Consider the following 24,970-nt stretch of genomic DNA (forward strand, 5'->3'; position numbering starts at 1 on the left):
CTCTTCAAGTCCGCAATACCTTAAAGAAGCAGTTCACAAAATGTTTTTATTGGCCCCCCTCGCAAGGCACGTATATTCACCACAGGTGACCAGTGTCCCACGATGCCGCCCAAATTCGGCGTGCGCTCACGTTATCCGCTGCTGCGACCCCTCTTCTGTCTCTTGTAATTGAACGCCGGAAGTAACGCTTTACAAAGCATTCTCTATGGGAACGCGTGACTTCTGGCGTTCAATCAAAGAAGACAGAAGAGGAGTTACAGCAGTGGATGATATGAGCATGCGCCGGATTTGAATGGCGTGGCGGGACCGGAACAAAGCCGCGCCGAGGGACACCGATCACCTGTGGTGAGTATACGCGCCAGCACCTAGTGGGAGGGCCAATAAAAAAAGTTTGTGAACTGCTTCTTTAAGTTATGTATGGCTTTAACATGTCTATCTTCTCTTATAAATATAAACACATTTTACCTTTTGCATGTCTGCTTCCCACAGGTATGCTTATAAGCACAAGCCTACTTTGCCTATAGGTACATCTGGCCCCGGAATTTAGCAGTTTTTAATAGTTTCTCAAACTACCCGAACTTTACATGTATGAAGGATTTAGAAGTCAACCCAAGAGCATAAAGTTTACAGTTCTGCAATTGGGATATCTGTTAATGGCTTCCCTGCAAATCTCTGTGGTTGTGCTCCGTCCCGCGTACGCTACGGCCTCCCTTGGGTTCGCAGGATCAATATTAATCTTTCAGATTTGTGAAAACTGCAGGAATGGCTCGGCTCCTCCATCCACAGCATTAAACATTTACAGCAATCATTTCTGCCGTCTTTACTCTCGGCTGCCAGTAAGGTAGAGGATTTTGAAGGCTTTTTAATAAAATGGAGATATGTTCGTACAAAATATGGAATAGCCAAAGTTTATAAATTGGATTCAATTTCTATTTCTTATGTTGCATAGAAATGAGAACTAGGGAAAAAAAGTCTATGCGCTCCAGGTTATAGCCCATCTGGGCCCACGGATCCATTGTGCTAAATATGCCAATGTTTTCCCAATAATGTACTTACCGTTCTCTGTCTTTCTCGGCTTGCTGGGCCATTATTTTCTTCAGCTGCTCTAGGCGCTGCAGATCCCGTCTCTCTTGCTCTTCCCACGCTTGCTGCTTCTCAGCTTTGTACTTTTGTATCTGTCACGTGAAGCAAAAAAAAAAAAAAAAAAAGAAAGTTCAAACTAAACTGCGTCTAAGCCTGCGTGACAAGCCATACAAAAGGAAATCCCAAATGCTAGAATATCTTGATATTGTTTCTTGCAATTAAGGTTATGTGTAAATGTGCTACGAGGCATGAAATCCCCGGCATTGTTTTTCTGTGGTTTCACTGTTGATTTCATTTCTAAGTGGAAACATTTCGGAGACAAAGCTATGTGCTCCATAATATCACCCACCTGCACCATTCTATTATCACATTCAGATATGTGCCACAACAATGGCAGCCGCTACCAACTTCTCCAAACTAGCCCTGTTCTATTATTGGTAAGCAACACCTACCCACTCATGTGCCAAGTCACGCCTGTATAAAAAGGAAGGGCCACCTATATTACCAACATTTTCTTACAAGCTAAAATGAGAGAAAAAAAACCCAAATTTTTATAGCTCATATGTGCTCTGATCCTGTAGTCACACTCACTGTGATTACTTCTTATTAAAGGGAACCTGTCACCCCCCGTGCCGGGGTGACAGGCTCCCGGCCCCCTGTTAGAGCCCCATATACTTACCTAATCCCGCCGGGTCCCGCTTCTGGAGGTGGTCGGGTGATGAAGATCTCAGCCGCTGCAGCCCGGCGCGCGCACTGAGAGATGAGTCCAACACCCATAGAGAATGACAGGAGAGTCCAGCGCTCCGTCATTCTCTATTAGCGTTGGACTCATCTCTCAGTGCGCGCACCGGGCTGCAGCGGCTGAGATCTTCATCACCCGACCACCTCCAAAAGCGGGACCCGGAGGGATTAGGTAAGTATAGAGGGCTCTAACGGGGGTCGGGAGCCTGTCACCCCGGCACGGGGGGGTGACAGGTTCCCTTTAATATAAATTTGGTACAAAGCAGTTGGATGGCACCCTATCTATGTTATAATAATATACAGAACTATGTGTCTCCATGGTAACAGACTACAAACAGATCACCTGTAGTCAGATCCTTTCTTTCATCTTCCATTACTTGTTTCTAATTTAAAGTGTCACTGTCGTTATAACTTTCAAAATCTAAATCAAAAGTAGATGTGAAATAAAGCAAGTTTGCAATTTACATTCATTATTGTCTTTAAGTTATCATGGAAAACACGGCACTCCCTGTTTTCTGACTTTTCCTACCCCCCCCCCCCCCCCCCATCTGAGCACACACACAGAGAAGGCAGTCATGTGACTGATGGACACATTGAGCCATGACTCTCTGTACTGGCCGGAATTCCTGTGTTTAGTCTGGTTTTTTTCGACCATAACAAGTCAGAAAATCTGCCTTCAGGAGACTGGACCTGGATTTCTGCTAAGTACAGCTTTGTTTTACAGCATGATAACAACAACAAAAATAAATAATGAATGTATATTGCAAACTTGCTTTATATCACATATACTGTTGATTTAGATTTTAAAAGTTATAAGGACAGGTCCACTTTAAATTGGGCCAGTTAGTAGTTGGATAGCTACCTGTACATGTCTTCTGTGTACAGGGACCTCCCAACTCTCTGACAGATAAAATTAGGGCAAAGATTGTATAAGTTGGATATGTTCTCTAATATAATAAGTATAATATATATAATATAATATATATATATATATATATATATATATATATATATATATATATATATATATATATATATATATATATATATATATATATGTATTATATATAATATAATATAATATAATAAGCCACCTGTCAGGAACCGGTGACACCAAACACACAGAGACAGTGAGCCCTAAGCTCAGCCCCGCCCACTGACTCTACCTACTTGCCCCCCTAGGCTAAACCCTAGGGCAGCAACTGGGCGACGGTCCCTGCACTGGCTTGGTGGGACAAAAAGACAAGACAGACAGACAAAACACAATAAAGAATGGTCAGCAATCCGAGTCACAACAGTCTGGCAGCAAAGGTACAAAATCAGGATCCAAAAGAGTAGTCAAATAACAGGCAATATGGTCGGGGGCAGGCAGCAAGCAAGGGAGGTCAAAAGATACTAAGCAGGAGTCAGGAGAAACCAGAGAACAGAACACACAAGCAGGCAGAGACTAAGTCAATAACCGGCCAGGCACAGGCAGAAGCTGAAATCTTAAATAGGACACCAGGAACCAAGTCCAGAAGATGATAGGAGGGACCAGCTGTCAATCACTGAGGCAAGGCAGGTTAACTGTTACATGACTAGAGGAAACTTAGAAGAACAGACACGGGTGGGGCAGGGAAAACAATTAGCAGACCAGAAGGAATAAGACACAGTTCAGACAGGGCAAAAACAAGGCAAACTAAACACAGAATAAATGGAAGATTATGGCCAAAAGCGCAGTCTTTGGCGCAGAGGTCGAATCTTCGTAGCAGAGGGTGGCACTGATGCCTTTTCAGGCGCGATCATGACATTACCCCCCCTTTTATGAGGGGCCTCTGGACCCTCACCAGACCCAGGAGGAAAAGGACCTCTTACAATACAGGTCTCAACATCGCTAGAGATCTCATCGTCCGTCTCCCATTCATCAGAATCCGACTCCAAGAAATAGGTAACCGGTCTCCTGACAGATCTCCCATAACCACTCATATCGGTACCAGACACAGATCCAAATTCAGCATTACATGAAGATACCGACGTGGAAAAATCACCAGGATATATAGAGCCTATTTCCACATTACACGAATTAGACATGGTATCCTCGGCGGGACCCACAGAGCCAACTTCCACATTACATGAAGTCACAGATATAGCATTGGTAGGTTCATCAACAGGATAATGCACATCAAGACCACCCACAAGTACCTGGGCGCCCAGATGACTATCCTGGTTGTCATCTGGACGCTGATGATCTGGCTTCGGGGGACGCTTGGTACAATAGCTGATGAAATGTCCACTTTCTCTGCAGTAAAAACAGAGTCCATTCCTTCTTCTGAGTTCCTTACGGGCCAGAGATCTTTTAATTTTGCCCAGTTCCGGAGGTTCCTCCATGGTGACCAGAGGATGAGACATAGTAGGCAGAGGTTTGGAGGGGACAGAAGTAGGAACATTATCGACACAGGAGTGGTCTAGGCGTGGTCTTAGCGTATGATCAATGGTAATCGCCAGGGAAATGGCATCTTCAAGGGAGCTAGGGGTGGGGTGACTGACCCAAGCATCTCTGAACGTCACATATGTGTTCAGGTCCCCAGAACACTTGTCAGGCTCCTTGAGCGTGACCACTGGGGAGGCAGGAGTGGTAGCTGGTAGCTGCTGGGCCAATATCTGGACTTGTTTGGCCAGCTCAAAAACAAGGGTAGCAAGACCCTCAAAACGGGCAGAAAACTCCTGTGCTGAATCCATTACTGGCTTCAGGTAAGGAGTAAAAAAAAATATTGTAAGGCCGGTTATTATGTCAGGAACCGGTGACACCAAACACACAGAGACAGTGAGCCCTAAGCTCAGCCCCGCCCACTGACTCTACCTACTTGCCCCCCTAGGCTAAACCCTAGGGCAGCAACTGGGCGACGGTCCCTGCACTGGCTTGGTGGGACAAAAAGACAAGACAGACAGACAAAACACAATAAAGAATGGTCAGCAATCCGAGTCACAACAGTCTGGCAGCAAAGGTACAAAATCAGGATCCAAAAGAGTAGTCAAATAACAGGCAATATGGTCGGGGGCAGGCAGCAAGCAAGGGAGGTCAAAAGATACTAAGCAGGAGTCAGGAGAAACCAGAGAACAGAACACACAAGCAGGCAGAGACTAAGTCAATAACCGGCCAGGCACAGGCAGAAGCTGAAATCTTAAATAGGACACCAGGAACCAAGTCCAGAAGATGATAGGAGGGACCAGCTGTCAATCACTGAGGCAAGGCAGGTTAACTGTTACATGACTAGAGGAAACTTAGAAGAACAGACACGGGTGGGGCAGGGAAAACAATTAGCAGACCAGAAGGAATAAGACACAGTTCAGACAGGGCAAAAACAAGGCAAACTAAACACAGAATAAATGGAAGATTATGGCCAAAAGCGCAGTCTTTGGCGCAGAGGTCGAATCTTCGTAGCAGAGGGTGGCACTGATGCCTTTTCAGGCGCGATCATGACACCACCATTAGAGGAGTCTGGTAGCAGCTCCATTCTTAACACATGAATGCTCATTGTAACCAAACATTCACCTGTATAGATGATCTTTTATTTTCTGAATTAATCTGTTAAGTCTTTGTGGCTACCAAAAATATATCATTTAGATTTGGCCATCCCTACATTTGCAGTGAATCAGGCCATCTAGGTAGTTAAAAGAGAGAAGAAGAAGGGTACAATATCCGGTATTGCAGATTATTCACTTAAATAGATTTACAATACTAGACAAAGCCAATGGTCAACAGTTGTATCGTTTTTAAGTAAATGCCATAAAACCCCTTTAAATATTTTTCTTCTTCCACGAAATATAAAATCTGTGAAATTTTATTCTAACATGCTAGTTTTACACAGGCCATTGCAGAAAGTCTATCATTACCTAGCACATGGTGGCTGGGAGGGAAGTATGGCAAATTTCTATATCTCATCTATAGAGGATACTATGTAGATGAATTATTGTAACTATAAATAAATATTTGTAACATAGAAAGCTGGAGGAAACGACAGGTTTCCATAATTCATTTTTTTTTATTTTTTTATTTTGCCGCTTTGCTGCCTTTAACCCCTTAAGGACAGAGCCTGAAATGGCCTTAATGACAGAGACAAATTTTATGAATATGACCAGTGTCACTTTAGTCATTAATAACTTCGGGATGCTTTTACCTATCCGGCTGATTCTGAGATTGTTTTCTCGTGACATATTGTACTTTACATTTCTGGTAAATTGGAGTCGATACTCATAACAAATCTTTATGAAAAAAAACCAAATAATGTGAAAAAATGTGAAAAAATGCATTTTTCCAACTTTGAAACTTCTTTGCGTATACAGAAAGTGGTTATACCACATAAATTATATATTAAATAGCATTAGCAACATGTCTACTTTATGTTGGCGGCATTTATTAAACTATCTTTCATTTTTTTTAGACGATAGGAAGCTTAAAACATTAGCAGCAAATTTCCAAATTTTCAGTAAAATTTCAAAATCAGATATTTTTAGGGACCTGTTCAGGTTTAAAGTGTATTTGAGGGGCCTGTATGTTAGAAAGCCCCACAAAGCACCCCATTTCAGAAGCTGCACCCCCCAAACTCTGCAAAAGCACATCCAGAAAGTGTTTTAACCCTTTAGGGGAGTCACAGAAATAAAAGCCAAGTGTGTAAGGAATTTGAAAATTTTAATTTTCTGTGCAGAGATTTTATTGTAATCCAATATTTTTCATAATTATAAACCTATTACCAGAGAAATGCACCCCAATAATTATTGCCCCGTTTCTGCAGTTTATAGAAATACCCCATATGTGGCCCTATTGCGCTATTTGACGCAACCACAAGCCTCAGATATAAGGGAGCGCCTAGTGAATTTCAACGCCTCCGTTATATTTGGTCATTTTTGACTGTACCACTTCAGGTTGGCAGAGGCTCTGGGGTGTCAAAACCTAAAAAACACCCCTAAAGGGACACCATTTAGAAAACTACACCCCTCAAGGAATGTAACAAGGGGTGCGGTGAGCATCTGGACCCCACAGGTGCTTCACAGATTTTCCGAACAATATGGCGTGAAAAAAGAAAAATTTATTTTTTACACTAAAACGTTGTTCTAGCCTTCAATTTTTCATTTTCTTAAAGGGATAAGAGGCAAAAAAAGACAAAAAATGTGTAGCGCAGTTTCTCCCGAGTACAGAAATACCCCACATGTGGCGATAGAGTGCCAAGGGGGCGCAGGACGAGCCTCCAAAGAGAAGGAGCGCCAATTGGCTTTTGGAAGCTGAATTTCACTGAAAAGGATTTCAAGGGCCATGTCGCATTTACAGAGCCCTCGTGCTGCCTAAACACTGGAAACCCCCCACAAGTGATTCCATTCTGGAAACTACACCCCTCAAGGAATCTAACAAGGGGTGCAGTGAGCATATGGACCCCACTGGTGACGGGCACAAATGTGGAACAATGTGAAAAAATTTCATTTTTTCACTTTCATGGCACAAATGTGCCCGTCATCAAGGGGTCCATATCCTCACTGCACCCCTTGTTAGATTCCCTGAGGGCTGCAGTTTCCAGAATGGGGTCACTTGTGGGGGGTTTCCAGTGTTTTGGCAGCACGAGGGCTCTGTAAATGCGACATGGCGTTCATCATCCATTCTAGCCAAATCCAACCTCCAAAATCCAAATGGCGCTCCTTCCCTTCGGAGGCTTGCCCTGCGCCCACATGGCGCTTTATGTCCACATGTGGGGTATTTACGGACTCGGGGGAAATTGCTCTACACATATTGTGTGTTTTTTTCTCTTTTAACCCCTTGTGAAAATGATAAATTCAAGGCTAAACCAACATTATAGTGTAAAAAATGTAATATTTCATTTTCACGCCACATTGTTCCACATTTGTGTCCGTCACCAGTGGGGTCCATATGCTCACTACACCCCTTGTTACATTCCTTGAGGGGTGCAGTTTCCATAATGGGGTCACTTGTGGGGGGTTTCAACTGTCTTGGCAACACAGGGGCCTTTTGAATGCAACATGGCCCCTCGAAATCCATTCCATCCAAATCCAGCCTTCAAAAACCAAATGGCGCTTCTTCCCTTCGGAGGCTTACCCTGCACCCGCATGGCGCTTTATGTCCACATGTGGGGTATTTCCGTACTCAGGGGAAATTGCTATACACATTAAATGTTTTTTTTATCTTTTAACCCCTTGTGAAAATGAAAAAACATGACAAGATTAATGATTTAGAGTAAAAATTTTACAAAAATTACACTAAATGTTGGTCTAGCCTTGATTTTTTTCCATTTCCACAAGGGGTTAAAAAAGAAAATGAACACAAAACGTGTAGGGTAGTGTCCCCTGAGTACGAAAATACCCCACATGTGGACATAATGTGCCATATGGGCACAGGGCAAGTCACCAAAGGGACAGAGCGCCATTTAGAGGCTGGAATGGAGGATGGAGGCCATGTCGCAATTACAAAGCTCCTGTGCTGCCAGGACAGTAGAAACCCCCGACAAGTGACCCCATTCTAGAAACTACACCCCATAAGGAATCTAACAAGGGGTGCAGTGAGCATATGGACCCCACTGGTGACGGGCACTTACGTAGAACATGTGCCGAGAAAATAAAAAATACAATTTTTTTCATTTTCAAGTCCCAAATGTGGCCGTCACCAGGGGGCCATATCCCCGCTGCCCCCCTTCTTAGATTCCTTATGGGGTGTAGTTTCCAGAATGGGGTCACTTGTGGGGGGTTTCTACTGTCCTGGCCGCACAGAGGCTTTGTAATTGCGACATGGCATCCTCTAATGGGAATGGCGGCCATACCTACTTAGCTAGGGAAAAGGGACAATTCTAATTTATTTGGGGGTATTAGGCCAATTATTAGTTTATAAGGTTGGAAATGACAGGTGTCCATCAAATTCAACCTGTGTTGATCCAGAGGAAGGCAAAAAAAAACCCTCGTAAGGCAGACGACAGTAGCCACATCACAGGGGAAAAATTCCTTCCTGACTCCATAATGGCGATCAGAATAATCCCTGGATCAACGTGACCCCTGAAATAGGAATAAGGGACAGAATTTAGATAATGTAGAACCCCAGTGACGTGTGGTGCGCCTTGGAGCGATCCAGTATGCAGACGCCGGGGGGATCAGGACAGGTGTCACACTGGAAAATGTTGTCCTTCCTGATCCCCCTGTTACCCCACACTCTGCACTTCTTCTGGGGTCTCCCGTTCTCCAGTGTGGGGGACGTCACCTGGAAAATGTTGTCCTGGTGCGATACGGGGTCCTTCATATCCAGAAGCGCTGGGGCCGCTCCATGGCTGCTAAATATTAGGGCGCTATTACTGGTTCTGATATGTTCGGATCGTGCCGCAAGCTACAGGGCAGCGAGAGACCAGAGGAGGGGGCGCTGGTATAAAAGTTATCCCCGTACAGGTGGTGACCTTTATCCAGCAGTGGGAAGATCAGTTCCCGGACGATCTTCCCACTAACTCCGAGGATGGGGGGGAGGGGGCATCTGGGGGCTGCATTCGCGTGTCCCTTCCTACATACACTCTAAGGGTACGTGCACACTGCGGAATCGCGACAGATAACCCTTCGTGCATTCCACAGCTGGCACCCACCGGCGGACTGATGCAGGCGCACGTCTCCACACATGTCATAGACTCCATTCTATGCACGGGCAGATTCCGCTCTCCGTCCAACGTGTTCATTCTTTGGATGGACGATGGAATCCGCCCGTGCATAGAATGGATTCTATGACACGGGTGGAGACACATGCCTGCATCAGTCCGCCGGCGGGTGCCAGCTGTGGAATGCACAAAGGGTTATCCTTCGCCATTCCGCAGTGTGCACGCACCCGAAATCTGTAAGTGTACCCTGAGGTACTCTCACAGAGTTTGTAGAATTTCACTCCATACCGTGATCTCTTATTGGGACGGTACTGGCGGAAAAGATGTGTCTGGGGGGCAGCGTACGCTACGCTACCCCCAGATACGTCATTGGAGGATGAGGATGATGAGGATGAATGGAGGAACGAAGGACCCCCCATTCATCCTCACTGGCTGTTTCGGTGTCGGAGGTAATAATAACGTATCCCTCTGACGCCGAAAACACCCTGGGGGCCATCTTTATACGGGGATTGGTATATGGGGTATGTAGTGGTGTAGTGTCAAACTTTATTCAATGTAGCGTGGTGTAATGTAGTGTTTTTTACGTGTTTTTTTACAGTAAGTATAAAAAAAAAAACCTACGCCAACAAAGGAGTTGCTGATAAATGCCGCACTTATGTGCGGCACTTATAAGCAGACCGTGGCAGTAGAATATAGAAAAAAAACACCCTACGCCAAAAAGGAGGAGTTGCTGATTAGCAGCGCACTTTCGTGCGATGCTGATCAACTCTCAGCGGCGATAGGGTGCGGAAAATAGAAAAAAAAAAATTTGAAAAAAAAAAAAAAAAATTTCTACATTCTGAACATCCCTGTAGCTGCTGATAAGTGTATTACACATATCAGCCGCTAGAGGGCAGCAGAGCGCAAAATACGGGAAGAGCCGACGCTGGAGCCGAAAATAGCCGAGAGAAGCCGAACGTGACGTCACGGAAGAAGCCGAAGACCCGAACGAAGACGAGGATGCCGCGAACCCGGAAGACGCCGATCAGGAGCCCGGGACAGGTGAGTAATGTACAAATACCTGCTCTGGACCCCTCGGCTGCCTAGCTGAGGGGTCCAGGGCAGGTATTTACTATATTGTGGGACTCTGATCGCCGTGCCACCGGCCCGATCGCCGTGAATGGCCGGCCGGTACCGGCCGGCCGTTCACGGCGATCGGGCCGGTGGCACGGCGATCACCATTACTTTTTACAGTAATGGCGGTCGGTGCCGTCCTCGGACAGCACCGACCGCCATTTTTTTCCGGGTCATCGGGTCGCCGATGACCCGGAAAGGTTCCGATCGCCGCTATTGGCTGATCTGAATTGATCAGCCTATAGCGGCGATCGTAAGCACGGGGGGTGTTAACCACCCCCCCGTGCCGTGAAGCTAAGATGGCCTGCTTTGATTTATAGCAGGCCATCTTCCCCGACCGCTGTGTGTGAACACGCAGCGATCGGGGAAACATCGGGCGTAAATTTACGCCCTGATGCGCCAAGTACCAGGGCGCGAGGGCGTAAGTTTACGCCCGATGTCGTTAAGGGGTTAATTAAAGCATCATTGACTATACAGGCTCTGCAATTTTGCCTATATTGACTTTCTGGGCTTTGCCATGTGATCAGCTTTACCAAGCTTCATCAGATTGTATATGACACAAAAACATCTGTGATGAAGCCTGGTACTGTGATCACATGACAAAACTTGCACAGTCAATTTCAGCCAACATTGCAGATCCCACATAATTAATTAGAAAGAATAAAGAAATACAAAACAAGTGTGGGAATATAGCCTAAAGGGGTTGGAACAAGTTCTATCTGCTATCTGTCCAGGCATCACATACTATTCCTATTGGTGTTTATAAGACCTCTGTATTCTGGATTTGCTTATTCACTAGTTGATGTGCACTTGGAATAAAGTGAGCAAAGTAAGTTCACGTATGAGGTTCACAGATATAGTCATGCAGGATTAGGTAAGACTGTAAATGACGTGATGTGTCCCGAGCAGACGGCACAGCAGAGACTGTGTAGTAAACGGAGATTTTAACAACGCACATAACACCGTTAGAAATGTTGCACATTTTTACCGATTATAACATTGTGTGCCGGAATAAATGTTCTGTCTAAATAATTACTATTATTATACGCTCGTTCACACTGTAAAGCACAAAATGTAAAGCACAGAGGTCCATTTACTGCTGAAATCACTTGGTTTATATCCTAATAAAAACAAAAAGCACAATGGTAATTCACAGAGAACTATCATCACTCCGATAATTCCACATTCTTACAAGGGGAAACTAGAGTCCCTGCATAAAGCAAAAAAAATGTAAAAACTAGATTTTTCAACCAACAACATTTATAAACAAAACGTAAAAACTTATGTTCTGTATTGTTATAAAATAAATGTCACAATACATAAAATGAGAATTTATTAAGTTTCTGCACGGGGCTCTATAAAACAATGTATTTTCCGCCTGTTTTCCGTAGTGTGAACGGGGCCTTAAAATGGTTGCCAGGTTTAGAAAGCACATGTTCAAATACTCTATTAGGGAAGTTTAAAGGGTGATATCATCTATCGGAAGGGGGTGATTGCAAAAAGTATATCTTGCTCTAGAGCAGGGGTATTGAACTTGTGGCCCCCTAGAGGAACTGTCCATAGCTGACAGCTCCTTTAAAAGATGACCTGTGCCTTCTCTAGAACTGTAGCCAGAGGAGATCTCAGAAGACAGCGGGCCAGTCCAGAAGCGGGATGCGGATCAGCGTGGGCGCCGTGACAGGTGACTATAAATTCTTTTTTTATCTCCCGCACCCCCTGTGCCGTAATGAATTTTTGCCCCCATGCCTGACTTCCCCTTTAAGAGAAATGTTGGGTGACAACTAGTGAGTAAACCTCGAATGCGCCCATATCTATCCAAACCCGAATGCTCTGCAGAAGTTCAATAGTGCCTTAGGGAGTCCTGGAAAACTGGGAGACGGCCTATGACTGTATCCATGTGTACCAGGCAGCCTTAGGTCTGCATCCAACTTCTTCATCTACCGGTAATCAATCACAGAGCGTTCAGGTTCTGACAATCCTGAGCATGCTCGAGGTTCGCTCATCTCTAGTGACAACCTCTGCGGGAACTATAATGGCTTCCATTAGTGTAATGGCATCAGACAACACAACAACTCAGGAGTGTAGATGTCCCGATATTTGTAGAGCGCCAGCCCCCATCACTTTGTACCGCTATAGCATATACCTATCCACCCGCTATCCCTGTGTGGGTAAAGTTTGCTTTGCCAGGAGTTGCTGACTTGTGACAAGAATGTACTGCAGTGCAGGGTACTTGACTGCAGCACTTTCAGCATTCCCACAGTCTCTCTAGTACTGTTACAAAAACCCACATTTACGGGATAATTCCGGATACATTACACTGGCTGCACAATGCAGTACGGAGAAGATTTAGTTCCTTTGAGGCATTAATGGCTTTAGCTAGGTCTTAAACAATCTCGCCTGGAATGCTGTGTAAACACAGTTCTCCAATACCCTGCCAGCACTAACAAATAGATTTCATTAGGATGCATCCAGATAGTTTCTGTAATCTCTTAAGTAACATATGCAAATGATGACAGCCTTCATACTTTTTCTTTTTCGTTTGCTCGCTGGAGCTTTTCTTTCTCTCTCCTTTGTTTTTCTTGCTCTTCCTCCTCCTGTCGTCTCCTGGCGGCGATAGCCGATTCTAATCTAGCGGCTTCTTCTTGGTGTATTCTCCACTGCATGACCTAAAATTGGATTTGGGAAGATTTCAAACAGGTTTAATACACAGACGTAGGAATGAATCAATGCCGTATTTCAGGATGGAACAAAGTATATTTGGCATAATACACAGAACGGGAGAGAAATGCAGTCTTTACGTATCATCAGATCTTTTTCAACTTAGTTTTAAAGTACCTGGCAGTCAGTTTTGTTTTAAAGCGGTTATTCAGCAAAAATCTGTTTTTTTTTATCAAATCAACTGGTGTCAGAAAGTTATAAAACTTTGTAATTTACTTCTATTTAAAAATATCACGTCTTCCAGTACTTATGAGCTGCTGTATGTCCTGCAGGAAATGATGTTTTCTTTTCAGTCTGACACAGTGCCACCTCGGTCCAAGTCAGGAACTGCCCATAAGAACAGCAAATTCTCATAGAAAGAGTCTCCTGCTCTGGGCAGTTCCTGTCTCGGCCAGAGATGTCAGCAGAGAGCACTGTGTCAGACTGAAAAGAAAACAACATTTCCTGCAGGACATACAGCAGCTGATAAGTACTGGGAGACTTGATTTTTTTTTAAAAAGAAGTAAATTACATAACTGTGCTCAGCCAATCGCGGCTGAGCAGCTGATGACGCGGCAGAGGGCGTCCGGCACTAGGGACGGTCGGAGCGGTTCGGCCGCCCGCCCACCCGAAGATGACATCATTGTAGCAAGATGGCGGACGGGGGTCGACACGGATCAGGTGAGTATAGAGCACTACACTTTCGGGTCTAGCGTGGGTGGGGGGAAACACAGGGAAGGGGGCCATTCACTAACATAACATACATTAAAAGTTGTGGGAAGAAAGAATATGCAAAGTAGCTCTCACACCTCTTAAGCAAAGAGATATCCCTTCAAGTCAAGTCTCGCTCAGTCAAAGAGCCTTAGAACATTGACTGGAGATTTTATGCCAAGCCAAACTATCTCTCCAAAAGGAAAGATTTCCCATCTGCAGATAGCTATTTCGGGTTTTTGACCCTCATCAGTGCAGAGCAGGGTGTTGGCTGGCTAGTGAGAGGTCTATTGACATGGGTCAAAAAGGGGTAATGACTCTCCTTAAGGAGAGCCCGTCTCAAGGACGTGTGGAGACTTACAGACCATTGCTGCTCCACTAGGAATTCTGGGAAGAAAGAATATGCAAAGTAGCTCTCACACCTCTTAAGCAAAGAGATATCCCTTCAAGTCAAGTCTCGCTCAGTCAAAGAGCCTTAGAACATTGACTGGAGATTTTATGCCAAGCCAAACTATCTCTCCAAAAGGAAAGATTTCCCATCTGCAGATAGCTATTTCGGGTTTTTGACCCTCATCAGTGCAGAGCAGGGTGTTGGCTGGCTAGTGAGAGGTCTATTGACATGGGTCAAAAAGGGGTAATGACTCTCCTTAAGGAGAGCCCGTCTCAAGGACGTGTGGAGACTTACAGACCATTGCTGCTCCACTAGGAATTCTGGGAAGAAAGAATATGCAAAGTAGCTCTCACACCTCTTAAGCAAAGAGATATCCCTTCAAGTCAAATCTCGCTCAGTCAAAGAGCCTTAGAACATTGACTGGAGATTTTATGCCAAGCCAAACTATCTCTCCAAAAGGAAAGATTTCCCATCTGCAGATAGCTATTTCGGGTATTGGAGCAGCAATGGTCTGTAAGTCTCCACACGTCCTTGAGACGGGCTCTCCTTAAGGAGAGTCATTACCCCTTTTTGACCCATTAAAAGTTGTAAAACTTTGTAATGTGTGTTATTTAGTGAATAATTGTTTAGCGCCGCACTACCCCTTTAAGGGTGAGCACCATGTTGCCCTAATGGATTGCTTTGACACAGGACATAGGCCACCCCCTTAGATGTTGTGCTGTTTCCACCATAATTGGTTTATTCAGCTTTGCTGACATTTAGACTTGTACATGGATCAATTATAACGTGCTGTATACTTCTTTTATTCCCGTCTTGACTTATACATGGCTACCCTTCTGTTATCCTGCTGCTAGGATATGGCGTGAAGCATCCCTCCTCCCTCTGGCGTCTATCACCAGTCTTGTTATTTCGCAGGTGATCAACTGGCAAAGATATTATGACAAGACAAATAAATTAAGATGTTCGACAAGTAATTTCAGCCTCGACTGCTACACAACCGGTAAAGGACACCTGCACTTCACAGTCGGTAAGAGAGACGGTATTTGTGTCATCTCATCAGTGCTATGTATACGATAACTGCCAGTGCCATTCAGGAAAACGTGGGTGGCAGACAATGCTTTAATTACTAAATTATTACTACGTATCACATAGTGTGACATTTGCGAGATGTCTTCAACGTCTCACCCGTCTCCATTTATTTAACGTCTAACTAAAGTCGTGTGATCTTGACAGAGAAAATAAATTCCTTATTGATTGGTTCCCATATGAGAGGGAGCAGATTTTTCTCAGCTTGGCATAAATGATGAAACTGACATGAGAGGATTTCGCTAGCTCGGGGTGTTACTGAACAGATGTTCTTAAGATAAATTGCAGAGAAAAAATGTTGGTGCCTGCCCAATACTTCAAATAACGAGAAAATGACAAACTAAGGAAGGAGCGGAGCGCGGGCGGAGGAACTGTGCGCAAGCCAAGGAATCGATAACGGCGTTCCACCCCAGAGCAGATTAATGAGGCAAATTGTATCAGGTGAATATCTTTTACAGAAATATGATAGACTGTCGTGGGTCAGTCTAACAGAGTTCAAATCGCAAAGGATCAAGCAAGGGACAGCATGAAAGATTAATCCTCTAGACATGAAACCATTTATATTCTCTGTGTGGAGATGCAGAGCTCATATTTTCCCATTACGCTCACATACAGAATGGTAAAGAGGGGTTAACGGTGATGGATAAGAAAACCAAACCGCATTCTTATACACAGGGAAAATCTCTGGCTATTAAAGGGGTTGTCTGAGAAGGACACTTTTCTGGTATCTGCCCATACTTTGTAAGGGTGCCTTTACACAGACAGATTTATCTGACAGATTTTGGAACCCAAAGCTAGGAACAGACTATAAACAGAGAACTGGTAATAAAGGAAAGACTGAGATTTCTCCTGTTTTCAAATCCATTCCTGGCTTTGGCTTCAAATCTCTCTGTCTAAAGGTACCCTGAGTCTTAGAGCCCTATTACACCAACAGATAATCTGACAGAGCCAAAGCCAGGAATGGACTATACACATATTGGTGTAAAAGAAAAGTTTTGATAACTTTTTAATTTTTTTCCCCCCTGATATATAATTTTAAAAAATGAGCAATCCTGGTGTGTTTTTTTCCCGTTTACACCGTTCACCTTGCGGGAACAATAATGTTATATTTTAATAGTTCGGACAATTCCGCATGCTATGATCTATAATATGTTTAGTTATTTATTTAAAAAATATATATTTTTATTTTTATAACAGGCAAGGAGGTATATTAAACTCTTATGGGGGGCGGGGGGGGAAGGTTTTTTTTAATACTTTTAAAAACTTTATTTATTACACTTTTTTTTTTACACTCTTATTTTACAGTTTAACATGCAATCAACAGATTGCATGTACTGATTTATGCTGTGCCATAGCATAGCATAGATCAGTGTTATCGGCGATCTATGCATGGAGCCTGCCTGAGAGCAGACTCTATGCACAGATCGCAGATCCGACAGGACGGAGGTAAGGAGCTTAGCATGGCTGTGGGGTTCTGATCACTCAGTGACAGGAGCTTTTCATGTCACTGAGTACCTTAAACGCCGCGATCGCTATACATTGCGGGATCGCAGCTGCTTCTTATTATCCTCAGTTCCCGGGATACTGAGGTGTGCAGGGCCGCTCTCACTGCAGCGGTCCCGCACACATCAAACCCCCTTACAGTCAGGAACGTATATATATATTCCTACTGCATGGAGTATGTGCAGTAGGAAGGTATATAAACAGATTGCTGACGTGAAGGGATTAATAAAGTATTGTTTGGATGTACAGCCTCTGTAGGCCTTTGCTCTTTTTTTGTGAATGTGAACCACTGGAAGCATAAAATATGTCACTGGGTGTACCGTATTACTACACAGAGCTGTTATGTGACTATTATTCGATAACTTCATTATTTTGAGGCATACTAACGGTGGGGAACAAAACGGTGCTGTGCAAGACAAGACCTAAAGAGGCCCAAAATAAATGAAAAGTGGTGGAAGACTACTTGATGACCCCTGTCAAGCATAGTGGGGAAAGGTATGGTCTGGGGATGCTATAGTGCTGGTAACATTGGAAATTTACACAAAAACAAGAAAGACTATCACTTCCTTTTGAAACCCCATTTCATACCCCCTAGATCAGCACTTCTGAAACTTTTTCTACTGGAGCCTCACCCAACAAACCAAGGCAATACCTGGGCCTCACCAGACTAACCAAGAGGGTGTCAGGGCCTTACCATCTGTGGTGAAAGTCCACTTAAAAGCTGAAAGTAATGCTAGGGCTACCTTTCACCCTTCTCCCAAACTCTATATACTAATAAAGCAAGTACAAAATAAATTAATAATGTTGCTAAAATTGAGATTTTTGCAAACAGCAAAAGGACTGTGCAGATCATAGTTACTTTTGTGAAATCTGGCTCCACAGCTGAGCCTCACCGACAACTAGGGGGCGCCTCACTGGTAAGGCCCGCCCAGTTTGAGAAGCACTGTCTTAAAACATTCCATGTGGCGGAATGTTTCTTAGGACATTCTATTTGGCAGAATATTTCTTAGGATATTCCATGTGGCGGAATGTTTCTTAGGCCATTCCATTTGGCTGAATGTTTCTTAGGCCATTCCATTTGGAGGAATGTTTCTTAGGCCATTCCATTTGGCGCAATGTTTCTTAGGACATTCCATTTGGCTGAATGTTTCTTAGGCCATTCCATTTGGCGGAATGTTTCTTGTGCCATTCCATTTGGCGGAATGTTTCTAAGGCCATTCCATGTGGCGGAATGTTTCTTAGGCCATTCCATTTGGCTAAATGTTTCTTTAGTCATTCCATTTGGCGGAATGTTGCTTTGGCCATTCCATGCGGCGGAATGTTTCTTAGGACGTTCCATGTGGCGAAATGTTTCTTAGGACATTCCATGTGGCGGAATGTTTCTTAGGCCATTCCATGTGGCAGAATATTTCTTACGCAATTCCATGTGGCGGAATGTTTCTTAGGCCATTCCATTTGGCGGAATGTTGCTTTGGCCATTCCATTTGGCGGAATGTTTCTTAGGACATTCCATGTGGCGGAATGTTTCTTAGGACGTTCCATGTGGCGGAATGTTTCTTAGGACATTCCATGTGGCGGAATATTTCTTACTCAATTCCATGTGGCGGAATGTTTCTTAGGACATTCCATGTGGCGGAATGTTTCTTAGGACATTCCATTTGGCAAAATGTTTCTTACGTCATTCCATGTGGCGGAATGTTTCTTAGGCCATTCCATGTGGCAGAATATTTCTTACGCAATTCCATGTGGCGGAATGTTTCTTAGGACATTCCATGTGGCGGAATGTTTCTTAGGCCATTCCATGTGGCGGAATGTTTCTTAGGACATTCCATTTGGCTGAATGTTGCTTAGGCCATTCCATTTGGCGGAATGTTTCTTAGGACATTCCATGTGGCGGAATGTTTCTTAGGACGTTCCATGTGGTGGAATGTTTCTTAGGACATTCCATGTGGCGGAATATTTCTTACGCAATTCCATGTGGCGGAATGTTTCTTAGGACATTCCATGTGGCGGAATGTTTCTTAGGACATTCCATTTGGCAAAATGTTTCTTACGTCATTCCATGTAGGGGAATGTTTCTTAGGGCATTCCATGTGGCGGAATGTTTCTTAGGACATTCCATTTGGTGGAATATTTGAGGCCATTCCATGTGGCGGAACGTTTCTTAGACCACTCTATTTGGCGGAATGTTTCTTGGGGCATTCCATTTGGCGGAATGAGTTTTGGTGGAATGTTTCTTAGGACATTCCATGTGGCGGAATGTTTCTTAGGACATTCCATGTGGCGGAATGTTTCTTGGGACATTCCATGTGGCGGAATGTTTCTTAGGATATTCCATTTGTCGGAATGTTTCTTAGGACATTCCATGTGGCGAAATGTTTCTTTGGGCATTCCATGTGGCAGAATGTTTTTTAGGACGTTCCATTTGGCGGAACGTTTGAGGCCATTTTATTTGGCGGAATGTTTCTTAGGCCATTCCATTTGGCGTAATGTTTCTTAGGACATTCCATGTGCCGGAATGTTTCTTAGGCCATTCCATTTGGCGTAATGTTTTTTAGGACATTCCATTTGGCGGAATGTTTCTTAGGACATTCCATGCCTGGGCCTCACCAGACTGACCAAGAGTGTGTCCGGGCCTCACCATCTGTGGTAAAAGTCCATTTAAAAACTGAAAATAATTCTAGGGCTACCTTTCACCCGTCTCCCAAGCTCTATATGCTAATAAAGCAAGTACTGCCCTTGATGACCGATGACCCCAAGTGCTGCTCCAAATAATAATACTAGTCATATTCTGAAAAGAAGCAGTTGGCTGGTATTCTCTCTGTAATGGATTGGCTACAACAATCACTCGATCTCTACCCTATTCAGCTGTCATATGGCATAAAAAAGGTGCCAAACTAATCCAATTTGTGGATGGAGCTTTAGAAATCATGGGGTGAAATTTCTGCCGATCACCTCCACAAACTGACAGCAACCATGTCGAGGGATTAAGGTTGTAATTGCTGCAAGCCGAGGATTCTATAATGAAAGCAAAGTTCAAAGCACTAAAGACATTTTCCAATAAATAATTTTGTTCATTTTTGTAGCCTTTTTTTTATAAATACAAGTACAACTTACAAGTAAGAAAATTGTATAATTCTCTATTGACGCCATACTTTTGAACATCGGTATATTTGCATTTTAATTTTAGAAATGTTTAAGGTAGTAGGTCATAGTTTGTACCCTTGGGGGTTTAGGTGCTAAGACTCCTAACCAATCACTAAAATGACAGGGTGGAGCTCAGCTGAGTAATGTGCTATTGCTAGTATAGCACAGTGTGTCCAAGATCCTGGCATGTTTATCATGGTCCCCTCTCCATCTTTTTTTTGCCTTGGTATTGCACTCCTCCCCAATCCAGGTGGTTTTAAAGGGGTTATCCAACGCTACATTTGGCGGAATGTTTCTTATGCCATTCCATGTGGCGGAATGTTTCTTAGGCCATTCCATTTGGCGAAATGTTTCTTACGTCATTCCATGTGGCGAAAACTTTCTTTGGCCATTCCATGTGGCGGAATGTTTGTTAGGACATTCCATTTGGCGAAATTTTTCTTACGTCATTCCATGTAGGGGAATGTTTCTTAGGACATTCCATGTGGCGGAACGTTTCTTAGGACATTCCATGTGGCGAAATGTTTCTAAGACCGATCTATTTGGGGGAATGTTTTTTAGGCCATTCCATGTGGCGGAATGTTTCTTAGGACATTCTATTTGGCGGAATGTTTCTTAGGACACTCCATTTGGTGGAATGTTTCTTAGATCGCTCTATATGGCAGAATGTTTCTTAAACCGTTCTATTTGGCGGAATGTTTCTTAGGCCATTCCATGTGGTGGAATGTTTCTTAGGCCACTCCATTTGGCGGAATGTTTCCTAGGACATTCCATGTGGCGGAATGTTTCTTGGGCCATTCCATACTTCAATAGAACTTCAATAGGAGTTTGAAACTCCACCCAATCTGGAGACAATGTAGTTTGCCGGCCGCAGCAGGCTACAGGACCATGGGGATCCCGGCTTGTATAGGGCGCTGGTGTTGAGTGGACCACAAAATAGAGTGGTTATTCCATTAAAAGGTTTTATTAAAAAACAACAACGCGTTTCGGCCGCCGGATAAAAGGGGCCTTTCTCAAGTTAACAAACATGACCAGAAGTAGTGGTTTAAGTAATGCCGATGCGTATGACCGCAATGACGCAATCACGCCCGGCCGCTCACGTGATTTTGCCGGACCCAAACGCCGACCCCCGGAACTGTAAGTTATGCATTACGACCTGCATTTGATACATGTATTTTAATATTTATTGTTTCTTATATGTACTACCATCTAAGGTAATCTTGATTTCACCGATCCGGAAGTTACGGATCATGACGTCATATTAGGCATTACTTAAACCACTGCTTCTGGTCATGTTTGTTAACTTGAGAAAGGCCCCCTTTTATCCGGCGGCCGAAACGCATTGTTGTTTTTTAATAAAACCTTTTATGGAATAACCACTCTATTTTGTGGTTCACTCAACACCAGCGCCCTATATAAGCCGGGATCCCCATGGTCCTGTAGCCTGCTGCGGCCGGCACACTACACTGTTTATCGTACGACTTCTCTGACGTACCCCGGCAGGAGCTGCGGTGTCCCTTCAATCATGCTCTACATAGAGTTGTGCCTATAACCTAGCACAACTCGACTAGGTGAGTGTTACTCATTCCCCTTCGTATCAGACACCCTTACTGTCATTTATTGCACCAGGAGGCGCCCCCGCTCTCTTTCTTTTTACTCTGGAGACAAGAGAGGGGGAAAAGTGGCCATGTTTTTGTAGCACTGGATAACCCCTTTAAATAGTATACATATATTGAGTCTATGCCTGGCTATATTCAGTCTCTTGGCTGATATCACAGGGTAAGGTTTTTTCCACAAAGTTTCTGCCCTGTGTTGGTTCCATTGGCAGCCACTGCTGTGCTGGCACGATGTCTGGGGGTGGTGTGGGCCAAAGCCCGGGGGTCTGTGTCCAGCCATATTGGGGATGCTGGGCGACTGTGTCGCTCCTCCCTCTGGCGCTGTTGTTGCAGTGGTGGTCACCAAGTGGGTTGCACCATTTTTTAGTTAGGGACCTACACGTATCTGGAACCTTGACATGGTGTGTAGGCTAATGCTACAATTCACAACCTTTTTATTCTAGAAAACTGGTATGCAAGCCTTGACAAATACCCCGAATATTATTTTAAACCCAGCTAGGTCTGCTTCACCAAGAAGAGATCAGAGCTAAGCCCCAGATCGGCTCTCCGAGGCAACTGAAGCATGTATGGATTCTCTAAAAAACCCACACACAACTTTCGGGGGGGGGGGGGACCTTTTGAAATGTCACAGGGACATTAACTTATCAAGTAGAGAGTCCAACAGTATACAGAAGTAACGTGTAAACATCAAATTTTACTCCATTTCCAAGTTTAAAGAATGCAACGTTTCAACCTGCATAACTCTTTTTCAAACATGACTTATTCAGGTCGAAACGTCGCAGTCTTTGTAGCTGGAAATAGAATAAAGGTTGAAGTTTACATGTTACCTATGGATCCTGTAGGGCTCTCTACTTTGTCAGTTGGGATTGTTGACGTACCAGCGTGCATCCTACAAACAGTACGCTTCTTTGGTGCACTCTCTTCTAAATTTGACATATCTTATGATATGTCAAATGGACATGCCAAAAGTTTTGATCTGTTGGGTACCCTGCTGATCAGGAGAACAAACCAGGAGAAGTACACAGTGATGCTTACTCCCTGGCTCGTAATCTTCATCCAGACATTATAAGTCTATAGGGCTGCATGGAAAGAGATACCACAAGCTGTTTCCTGCTTGTTCTCCTGACTGGTGGGGATCTTACTGCTGACATGTCAAAGTTTTTTTTTAGGGACAAATGTTAGAGTTTTACCTTATACAGCATGGGCTCAATTGGCTGCCAACCAGGCTTTGTACATATTTATTTTACCCTAGAAATAGAAAGAAAATCTCATGGAGCATGCTATAGAAAAGGTCCAAAAACGGGCAACAAAAATGGTGGAGGTTGTGAGGCACAAAACATAATAGGAAAGACTTAAGGATTGAGATATGTATAGTCTAGAGCAGTGCTTCTCAAACTGTGAGGCAAGTCTCACCAGTGCGGCACCCTCTAGTTGTTGGTGAGGCCCAGCTAGGGAGCCACATTTCACAAAAGTAACTATGATATGCACAGTCCTTTTGCTGTTAGCAAAAATCTCCATTTTAGCAACATTGTTAATTTATTTTGTACTTGCTTTATTAGTACATAGAGTTTGGTAGACGGGTGAAAGGTAGCCCTAGGTAGCCCTTACTTTCAGCTTTTAAATGGACTTTCACGACAGATGGTGAGGCCATAACACCCTCTTGGTCAGTCTAGTGAGACACAGGCATTGCCTTGGTTTGTTGGGTGAGGCTGCAGTACAAAAAGTTTGAGAAGCGCTGTTTTAAGAAACATTCCGCCAAATGGAATGTCCTAAGAAACATTCCATCAAATGGAATGTCCTAAGAAACATTTCGCCACATGGAATGTCCTAAGGAACTTTCCGCCAAATGCAATAACCTAAGAAACATTCCACCAAATGGAATGGCCTAAGAAACATTCCGCCACATGGAATGTCCTAAGAACCATTCCGCCACATGGAATGTCCTAAGAAATATTCCGCTAAATGGAATGTCCTAAAAAAAACATTCCACCAAATGGAATGTCCTAAGAAACATTCAACAAAATGGAATGTCCTAAGAAACATTTCACCAAAGGGAATGGCTTAAAAAACATTCCGCCAAATGGAATGTCCTAAGAAACGTTCCGCCACATGGAATGTCCTAAGAAACATTCCGCCACATGGAATGTCCAAAGAAACATTCCGCCAAATAGAAAGTTCTAAGAAACATTCCGCCACATGGAATGTCCTAAGAAACATTCCGCCAAATGGAACGGCTTAAGAAACATTCCGCCAAATGGAACGGCCTAAGAAACATTCCGCCACGTGTAATGGTCTAAAACATTCCGCCACATGGACTGTCCTAAGAAATATTCCACCAAATGGAATGGTCTAAGAAACATTCCGCCAAATGGAACGATCGAAGAAAAATTTCACCACATAAACTGGCCTAAGAAACATATCGCCACATGGAATGCCCTAACAAACATTCCGCCACATGGAATGTGCTAAGAAACATTCCGCTAAATGAAATATTGTAAAAAAAACATTCCGCCAAATGGAATGTCCTAAGAAACATTCCACCAAATGGAATGTCCTAAGAAACATTTCACCAAAGGGAATGGCTTAAGAAACATTCTGCCAAATAGAATGTCCTAAGAAACGTTCCGCCACATGGAATGTCCTAAGAAACATTCTGCCAAATAGAACGATCTAAGAAACATTCCGCCACATGCAATGGCCAAAGAAACATTTCGCCAAATGGAATGGCCTAAGAAACATTCCGCCAAATGGAATGTCGTAAGAAACATTCTGCCAAATAGAACAGTCTAAGAAACATTCCGCCACATGGAATGGCCAAAGAAACATTCCGCCAAATGGAATGTGCTAAAAAAACATTCCGCCAAATGGAATGTCCTAAAAAATATTCCGTCAAATAGAACGTTCTAAGAAACATTCCGCCACATGGAATGTCCTAAAAAACATTCCGCCAAAAGGAATGTCCTAAGAAAGGTTCCCCAACATGGAATGTCCTAAGAAACACTCCGCCGAATGAAATGTCCTAGGAAACATTCCACCAAATGGAATGTCTTAAGAAACATTCCGCCAAATGGAATGTCCTCAGAAACATTCCGCCAAATGGAATGTTCTAAGAAACATTCCGCTTAATGGAATGCCCAAAGAAACATTCCGCCACATGGAATGTCCTAAGAAACATTCCGCCACATGGAATGCCCTAAGAAACATTCCGCCACATGGAATGTCCTAAGAAATATTCCGCCAAATAGAATGTCCTAAGAAAGATTCCACCAAAC

General features: G+C 43.8%; 1 protein-coding gene across 7 annotated transcripts in view; it reads right to left on the reverse strand.

The window, feature by feature from the left end:
* The window catches only part of CCDC148 (coiled-coil domain containing 148), a 179,904-nt gene that overhangs the window by 9,176 nt on the left and 145,758 nt on the right, over positions 1 to 24,970 (reverse strand). For all 7 annotated transcript variants that reach the window (XM_069985104.1, XM_069985103.1, XM_069985102.1 and 4 more), the window contains 2 exons: positions 13,073 to 13,213; positions 1,057 to 1,175 (listed from right to left, as the gene is read on the reverse strand). In XM_069985104.1, coding sequence (XP_069841205.1) covers positions 1,057 to 1,175; positions 13,073 to 13,213 — 260 coding nt within the window. The remainder of the gene's footprint in view (positions 1 to 1,056; positions 1,176 to 13,072; positions 13,214 to 24,970) is intronic.

The sequence above is a fragment of the Dendropsophus ebraccatus genome, chromosome 9 (assembly GCF_027789765.1).
Source record: "Dendropsophus ebraccatus isolate aDenEbr1 chromosome 9, aDenEbr1.pat, whole genome shotgun sequence".
Taxonomy (NCBI): Eukaryota; Metazoa; Chordata; class Amphibia; order Anura; family Hylidae; genus Dendropsophus; species Dendropsophus ebraccatus.